This window comes from Glandiceps talaboti, chromosome 2, assembly GCF_964340395.1.
Source record: "Glandiceps talaboti chromosome 2, keGlaTala1.1, whole genome shotgun sequence".
Taxonomy (NCBI): Eukaryota; Metazoa; Hemichordata; class Enteropneusta; family Spengelidae; genus Glandiceps; species Glandiceps talaboti.
Genome location: NC_135550.1, coordinates 28,583,945 through 28,593,535, shown reverse-complemented (window position 1 = coordinate 28,593,535; position 9,591 = coordinate 28,583,945). Strand labels below are relative to the sequence as shown.

At 35.8% G+C, this 9,591-nt stretch overlaps 1 protein-coding gene across 1 annotated transcript; it reads left to right on the top strand.

Annotated features, from left to right (window-relative positions):
- The first annotated feature begins 2,169 nt into the window (after positions 1 to 2,169).
- On the top strand, positions 2,170 to 9,182 carry LOC144450715 (uncharacterized). The gene is made up of 3 exons (XM_078141385.1): positions 2,170 to 2,607; positions 6,498 to 6,757; positions 7,488 to 9,182. The coding sequence occupies exons 1-3, from the start codon at positions 2,605 to 2,607 to the stop codon at positions 7,654 to 7,656; spliced, it is 432 nt and encodes a 143-aa protein (XP_077997511.1). The 5' UTR covers positions 2,170 to 2,604; the 3' UTR covers positions 7,657 to 9,182.
- Positions 9,183 to 9,591: the final 409 nt, after the last annotated feature.

Below are 9,591 nucleotides of genomic sequence, written 5' to 3'. Positions count from 1 at the left end.
AAACACGTGTTATATAATGTTTCTATAAAACTGAATTATACTTTTCTCGGCACTTTTTCTCAAGAGTCACATTTCGATGTGCATGTAAAACCCAGCGGATACTGAGAAGTACATGTGACAGAATTTGAATATTTTATGATTTACACTCTAAATCTACTTTCGTGGTGACTTCCCACATCCACAGGCATTTGTTTCCCGAGTCATGTCTCAGAATATTTCTATTAGAATACAATAAAGTGTCGTTAATATCGTTGATATGGACGTATTTAGCCAACTATATATGAAAGAGGTAAAATTACACTTGTTTCTGTGATCGCGCAGGTTCACTCAGGCGTGTAATATTTCATAGATTGTTGTTTTCCAGGTCTACATACTAAATATAACAACCTTTTGACTATATATTCCTACCTGTACAGGGGAAGAGATATTTATACGTAGTATAGAGATTGATACATTTGTAGCAGCAAGATTCGTATGATATTTTCCTAAGAAAACGGAAATTTAAGCAATAATACATGCCCCTGTGGTTCACTCACGGCGAAAGAAGACCTATTTTGCATATTGTCCCTCGACCTTTATGTAACAGCAGCACATGTTCTAGGCAGTGATGGAGGCAATTGTGATACTGATAGCTCAGAAAATTCATGTACTGATGAAGCAAGTCTTGCACATCCTCGCAGACAAGTTACTTTGACAAGTGTCAAAATTGCAGTTGATTTATGTTGCATTAAATAATCATAATTTTTTTCCATGCCCCCCCTAGAAAATTGTGAAATTTTTGTTTAGTTTAGCCCCCCCCCTAATTTTTCCTGAGAAAAATTGATGCCCCCCCCCCGAAAATCTTCGGCCCCCTGGAAGTAAAATCTGGACACTCCCTTAGACTGTTGTTTTCCTGGTCTACAGGCTAAATATAACAACCTTTTGACCACAGGTACTCGAATCAATCTGTATGATTTTTTTTAAACCGGGTAAATAAGAGTTATTCACCATACATATTTTTTTAAAACCATACAGATTGATTCGAGTACCTGTGCTTTTGAGTATATATTCCTTCCTGTAGTGCTGTTTCTACTAGTAGCAGCAGGATTCATACAATATTCTCGAAAATGGCAATCTAAGCAATAATACGTGCCCCTGTGATTAGTATGAAGTTTTATATGAATTTTTTAAAACATAATACTGTACCAGTTTAGGATTCTAGACTAGGTCCTGGACCTCTACTGTTTCAAAAGGACAACGACGTGTTTTCACATGGCAAAGGTTGGAAATTTTTACATCCTATAGCTATTACATACATATATAGTACGATGTTTTTAATGGGGTTTTCCCAGAACCGAGTCAAAGCAATTAAATGAACCATCAAGATCAGCAAGCCTGATCTCAAGATTTCATGTTGAGGTAGACACGTCACGTGCGCCATAAAGAAAACACACAGACATCACTTGCACAGTGTCAACTCTTATTAACAGTAACAGCATGCACACTACTAGTACACAAGGTATAATCTGTTGAAGTTCAAACAAAATCCATGGTCAGCAGCCAGTGAAAGTTGGTAGAATCTTAAAGTTTACTGTAACACATACTCCATTCCCTTACGTGTGTACCTAAAATGGATTCAATATACTGAAAGTTATCCAGTATGGTTTTTTAATTTAAACTTTAAGATTCTACCAATTTTCACTGGCTGCTGACCATGGATCATTTTGTTTGAACTTCAACAGATTATACCTTGTGTAGTTGTATACATACTGTTACTGTTTATTAGAGCCCGCACGGTGTAATGTTATGTGTGACCTTTTTGTGTGTCTATCTCAACATAAAACCTTGCTTAGGCACACTTGTCTTGATTGACTCAGTTTGGGGAACAACACTCCAATGATAGGAATATGTAATAGATATCTTTAGATATATGATTACACAGGCTGAGATTGGGATACAATGACTAACCTATTTGGTGACAGGTGTGTTAGCGCCGCACCATATAAGGCAAGGGTGAGCCCACATTTCCTCATATGCCAAATATGGTAACAGCCTGCTATGCGCTCATTTCCACGAAACATGATTGGTTGAAACTATTTACCATGTTGTATCGTGTCACATATGTCATGTGTGTTGATGAAACTGGAATATTGATCATGTGACTAGAGAGCATGCCGGTGGGACGAATCACAGTACCGTAGAGTTGTCAACGCAAATATCGTTCCGACTATATATGAAAAGAAGCGTTTTATCATAATCTTGTCTCCATTTATGGTGCAACTCACTATCTTAGTCATAATCAATGGGAATATGTCATTGCTATTTATGTACTGAATAATAGCGTTGAACAATTATTGAGACCTTTTTTCCTTAACACTTGAAACAAAAAGATTAAGATAGGCTAATATTGATTGGTTGTGCTGGACGAGAGAAACCATTTATATCCAATCACAAATCCCATATTATAAGTGGTACATGTCGGCGGAATAATATATATACTGGTGTATCAGCAAGTAACCCTAATTAGCACTCCTTCTAGCACACAGTGCATTTAATGATTTGGTGAATCACGGAAGATCGAGCTGTCGTTGTTCAAAGCAGATTTGTACAGAGACCTCACAAAAAATGGTAAGTTAAAGCTTCTGATCTAGAAACGTGGATTTCAACTACGACTCGTTCCCAACCCATTTTTCAAACTCAGGTTGATATTGAACAATCCAGCAGTGTACTGTCCGGCGATCGACGGATCGTGCACTGCAGTTCAGTTTCATTGGCAGTAACAGTAACGTGTCCCCCATATATACTGTGTGAGTTCGTATATGGAGGTGTGGTCGACACCCATCTCTTTCGGAATCCGTTGCCATTTTCTAACGACTCTGGACGTCAGAAGCAGAACATTTCGTTAGACTAAGACGAAAGTAGATCTCGGTACTTTATCAGTACAGTTCCATGCATTAAGTGACCGTAATATGTAGAATAGTTAAAAATACGTGTCAAGCGTGAGCGGTAGAAAATAAGTTGTGTGTCTAGAATTTAGAAACTTCAACAGACTTGCTTCCGTGTACATATATTGATTTTTGGTAAAAAGTCGAAATTATTGAAAGATGTGACCATAAGCAACACCCATGATATCCACTTCCTCCCTGTTGTGTTGGTCCTTCTCGAGATCGAGAAGTGTTTTGTCAGCAATCTGACCAACTTGCTAGTTGTTGGCTGCTTCATGCACCATGTATGTATGCGTAAAAAGCTAGCTATATCAGACACGTAATTGTCATTTGTTTGGCTTCAAGATACCGCTTCTTAACTAGGGGCACACAGCTTTTCTTCCTGAAAGATCTGTCCGAAACATAGAAAGTACATGCGTATCTTTATGACTGTAATTTGTAAAGGTAATGGCGTCGACGGTGACACACGGTTCGTTCTATTGTTAGTCATGTGTTGTAGTTGGTTTCTTGGCATGCAGTTTAATGTGCTTGCTCTTTCCTGGGTTCACTCAATGGAATGGGATTTGCCCGTCGATACTTCGTTGTTTGCCTTATTTGGCGAAGAACGTGTTTACCCTGAGTGATTGACCTTTGACATGCGAACTAACTGTTGTCAGTGTCGAGTGTTACATAATCAAATTCATCACAAAGAGCTGTTTACGACTTTGACAATATACAGTCTAGACAATGACAATGGACGACACAAAGGGATTACTAATACATGTGGCACACACACAATAAGCAGCCATGTTAGATGAAAGTCATGTAAGGTCATGCATGTTCCTATCTGAATTGAACCCCAGGCATGTATTTGCAAATTGCAGAACAAAATTGAATCAAAACATTCATTCAACATTGGCATTTATTAAAGCTTTGGTTGTGTTTATATTATACTGCATGTACTGTTAGCAGTTATTTTGAGATTGGTGTATTTGGCAACTTGTGTGTAATGTGTTGTAATAACATGAAAGAAAGACCAAATTAAGCAATGATCTTAAACAGTGATAATGTGCAATTCAAATTGACAATGATAACCTCAATAAATGAAAGGTGACTTGGATTTTGTATTTTTATTTCTATTTATATTCAAGATAGAAATGATAATCATTGCCAATATTTTTGTCCTGCAGTGATGGGGAACTCAATGCGCCCTGCGCCAGTCACATTCAACTGAAAAATGGCCCATTGAAATTTGCTTTCTTGGCACCTTAGAGCGCATTATGGCAGGTTGAAGGTTTTTTTATATATATTTGTGTCGGTATGCCAATACTAAAATGAATTTCGAGGTCCGGTTTTCGAGTTCAAGATACATACAAAGCGAACATCAGCACATCACTTTGTCTAATTTGAATATTTACTATTTATATCCCGTTTCAAGTCTCCCCATGCTATTAGAGGCGTAACCTTTTACTGGGTGTAGCAACAGTGTTCTAGCCAATAAAAAAATTTCATACGTCATCGATGTATAATAACGTACTCTGATTCATGTATCTCTACAACTTCTGATCACCTACAAATCTCGCTTTAAGTAAGTTACAAATATAATTAGATCAAATGGTATAAATCTACGAGGTTTAACTTACTTTGTAATTTATCTTATACAATAACCGCCACAAGCGTTATTGGAGTTTAAATCAATGTACGAGGCTGTGGTAAGGAATATATGATATGATGTTACTTGACAGAGGCTGTTGTCGCATGGTATATTAAATCTACTCTACACAACACAGTGGTTGGGGATAAAGGTCAACTTCATTTGTCAATTGACAATACACAATTATGCTGTACATAGAAATAAAAAAAAAATTTGTACAATGAATCTATAGCAATAGTAATAAAGTTATATAATATACCATTTGACAGCAGCCTCTGTCAAGGAACACCATATCATATCATATATTCATAACCACAGCCTCGTACATGGATTTAAACTCCAATAACGTACACAATATGCTCAAATTCAGCTGACGAATGTGCGACTCAAATTTCATGATCGGTGATTGTAGAGCTAGCAACAGCTGGATAATACGTCTTGTGGAATGGTTTTACTTCGTCAGTTTAGTCTTGTTATTCTCCAAATCTTTCGTGAGACAATCATGTTATCAGAAATATTCAGTAGTTCACAAACAGGCTGCATCAAAATCTTATGTACTTCTCATGATAATCATCTATATTTTAAATTGAAAGGTACTCTTGTACTGAGGTAGGTAGTCTTGCTGCTAGACATTCGGGCTTTCTTCCGATACGATAAGAGAACGAAGTTCGTAGTGAGGGCTTGCTTCATCCTTGATAGCGATGTTCGGTCGTGTGTAGTATTGTATTGGAAGAACATCCGAGGTCTAGCAGCTAGACTATGAGGTAGGATGCAATTGTCAGTACATCTACATTAAAAAATAGATTTGCTTATCCTCGATCAAATTTAACTGTAAAACAAAATTTATGTATCCCACTGTAATATTGTATCATAATGATACAATATTATCGAGGATGAGCATATCTATTTTTTAATGTAGATGTACTGACAAGTGCATCCTACCTCACATTCATTCATATGATAAAGAGTTGCAGAATAACTGGATTCTTACCAGGAATAGAAAAAAAAACAACCAAATAAATTTACAAAATAAAAACACAAGTCTATACAGTGCAAAGATTGGTCAGTGGTATTGCTCAAAGAAATCTTTAGACAGCTTAATCCTCTTTCTATATAAGGTGTTCTTGTGTACAAACAAATACCCTCTTAGGAGAAAAGGATTAAAAGATGTGATGAATCAGTGGTTGATCTAATGTAGGAAGGAACATTAATGTAAATTCCTATTTTAGCATCTACAATAGAAATATACACAGTAAACTGGCAAAATTTAGTTTAGCATGATAGAGTCGTGATGGAGTAAGTGATTTATTTAATAATAATAATAATTTTGTGTCTTTTTAACTGTTTTGGGGTAAATATTTGATAACTGTAGGGCCCATTAAAATTCCTAAATAGCCCATTGAAATTCAAAAGGCCCGTTTATTTTTGCTGGAATGGGCCATTTTCACATTGACTTCCCAATCACTGGTCCTGTCATTTGTTTGCAAGACCACACCCATAGCAACAGCCATATGATCACGTATATTGCAAAGATAATGTCAGGGATTCATAGATAAGTGAACAAACATTCAAAAAATGTATGCAAATATATCTAGCGACATGACCATGCCCATAGCAACAGCTAAATGGTAGTGTATATTGCAAAGATAACAATAGGGTCTCATCTCCACTCTATCATGCAACAGGCCTAACAGTAGGCTGGATAATCATCCAGCAAATGAACACCTATACCTAGCATGGATCAGCATGTGGGTAAACATTTTTCAAAAACTACAGTTGTGCTACAACGCCATTGACGCTATTTTTATTCACACATTTTATAATTAATGTATTCAGTTATTATGGCCATTAAAGAAGTAATTATATGTCACTGTTTGCAAAATATACTCAAAACTAAAGATGTGTTAATTTTCCTTTTGTCTTTTCTCATTTTTTCATAGGCTTCAGGTGTTAAAGTAAGTGATGAATGTGTGGACAGGTATCAGGAGTTGAAACTAAAGAGCAAGTACAAATATGTCATCTTTTGCATGTCAAAAGACCTGAAAACTATTGATGTTCTAAAAGTAGAAGAGGATAAATGCAAATGTTATGATGACTTCTGTGCTGAGTTACCTGATGATGATTGTCGATATGGAGTGTATGACTTGGAGTATGAACTGAAAAGTGGAGGAAAACGTAACAAACTAGTGTTTGTGTCATGGTGAGTTCATTCAATGTAACCTCTACTAGTGGATTTTATATTTCCAATTATGAAATGATGTACTGAGATTCTCAGGTCATCATCAGTGTTTTAGACCAAACACATTGGTGGGCTAAGCAAACGCCCTCTCTGGTAATGGGGCAAGTAAAATGATGTGTATATAGCTGAAGGGGCTTGTAGTCCCACGTGCTTGACCAGAAATAATAGTACTTTCGAAACGGTATTTATGCAGAAGTCCAACATCAAGTGGGCTGACAGGAGCCTTTAAATAATGTCAACTGCAGTATACCAACAAGAATGATGATATAAATTATAAATGATACCATATACCTATGTCTAGTTACTGATATAGGGTAAATATACCACTGTATAATCCCCATTGGGAAATAAATGGACATGCTGAGAACAAAAACAAAACAGTGCATTTCCATAAAAAATATATGTAAAAAATGAAAACATAACGCAGTACTCCAAAATATATTTATACTAGAAAAACCAACTCCGTACCAACTCGTGGAACATCTTATCATATATGCTGATAATCTGTTTGTTGATATTTAGTTCAAGTAATGTGGTGAATTTTTCAAAATTGTGTGAATATTCATATGTATATGAATATTATGGGTTGTACTATAGTACCATGTTCATCCGATTTGACTTTCGTATCCTACTTACTTGAAGACATTCTTCCAGGCTCTTCATAATTGTCTTATTTTGTGTCTCCTAACAGGTGTCCAGATGATGGAGCCCCAATTAAATCTAAAATGGTGTATTCAAGTAGCAAAGATAATCTCATTAAGAAGTTGGTTGGAATTCATCATGTTTGTCAAGCATGTGATAGAGGTGACTTGAATGAAGAGGAATTGGTAGATAGAGTGTCCAAAGGTGGCACTGCTTGACATTTTCACAGCAAATCATCTCCCCTTTCATCACAGTCTCTATTTTGCTCGTCAACTGTGATTTTACATTTTAGTTAGAAAGTTCTTCCCAGGTTCTCTCCATGGCTTGCAGTGTTTTTGCATACTGCCATTTCAATCAGGCCACAGTCTCATTAGAAGGGTTGTCACAGTGATTTGAATGTTCATTCTTTTATCCATATTGAACAGTGAACAATGAGAATGGAAATTACAATGTTCAAGAAAAATATATATATATTAGCAATATTGAATGGCAGCAGAAGTGGCACAAGCACTTTTGTGTGCTCTCTTTTTCAAGATTTGTCTTTAAGTTTGTCTCAAACGTGTAATTTGCAGAAGTTTGGTGCTTTCTACCTGGTGTTAGTGAAATTACATCTGCATTGTTTGAAACAGACAAGGTATGCAAAATGAAAGTTATGAGGGCACATTGATAGACTTGTGTGTAGTTGGAAGTTACTACCAATTCCAATCTTAATGCTAGTATAGATAGAGAAGTCATTTTGAAAGAAATTTGATGTAAAGAAGTAGCCACTGTCAGTTGGTTTTCATTATTGCAGAGATGTTCTATTTGCTTGGCCTTTTTATTTGATTATTTTTCTTGCAGCTTTATATCATAGAGGTGTATACCATTTTTCATTATGTGGAAAGAATAGAAATTTTTGACAATCAATTAATCTGGAAACAAGGCATCAGAAATATTGTATACTTACTTTGATGAGAGTTATATAACAAATGAAGTGCCATAATTTTGAAGTGTTTTTTTTTTTTCTGTTATACACGAGGTGCAATTGTAGTATTGAGTTCAGAAAATAGGTAAATGGGCAACGTGTTTGTCTCTTCAGGTATCTGCATGTACCTCTCTTTTATAACTTTGAACACACCTGGACAGCATTTGAATTTGCGGGATTCGGTGGTCATATTCTGTACAGAGAAAGAATCTACATATTCATTCATTTTATCATCTTGGAGATGAGTTTTGAATGTATTCTAATGTATTCCAAGGATTATCAGCTTGTTTCTTGACATCCTATACAAGAAGTGTTCATTTGCTGTCTATTGAGCTGGCCTAGCTAATGCAATATCTAGCATGAAGAGCATGAAGTTACATCAGATGTATGCCTTATTGTCACCTGTGGGGGAGTAACATTCATTGGGAATAAAATGCTCAAGGCTCAATTGTAAGGAGACAAGAAAACCATTTGTAGTTTCAGTTGTGTTTCAGGACCATTTGAGGGTGTTCATAATTGACAACCTATTTGCAATGTTCTGTGGCTACTGCAGCAGAAAGTTAGTTATATTGAACAAAGATATGTCTTACTGGCGAAAAGACCTAGATCTTGTATCACCTGAAACCTCTGGTACCATCTGGCCTTGATTTACACACCAAATTTATATATACATGTATGTATATTTTATCGTGATTGCTAGTACTAAATGAATGTAGATGTTTTCTTTTTTTAGATAGAAAGTAAAGCTTCAATAAATATGTGAAATAATTTTTAAAAAATTATATTATTGTTTTGTCTGACCATATATCTTTTAAACACAGTCTGGTTAATTCATTTTTTGAGTTGTGTACACATGTGAAAGCTATGTATGAGTACGTACAACTATATGAAGAAAATTCTGTTGTAGGATGTTTTATTTGGAAGAGATTGTTTTGATTTTACCAATATGACAAAGAACTTGTGATTTTTATGAACAGTAAACATACCAGAAGTATTCATGTAACACTGCGAACCAGCTGTTTGAAAAGGGCTGTAATTAAAAAGCCTTGTCAATCATGGGTAGTGTGTTTGATTTTTCTTTGAACAATGTCAAACTCTGAGATATACACAGGATGTGTATTGGCCCCCAGTGTGCAAATCATAGGAATGATTTGTAGAACAAAGGTGGGTGATGCGCTGAGAGTGGGTA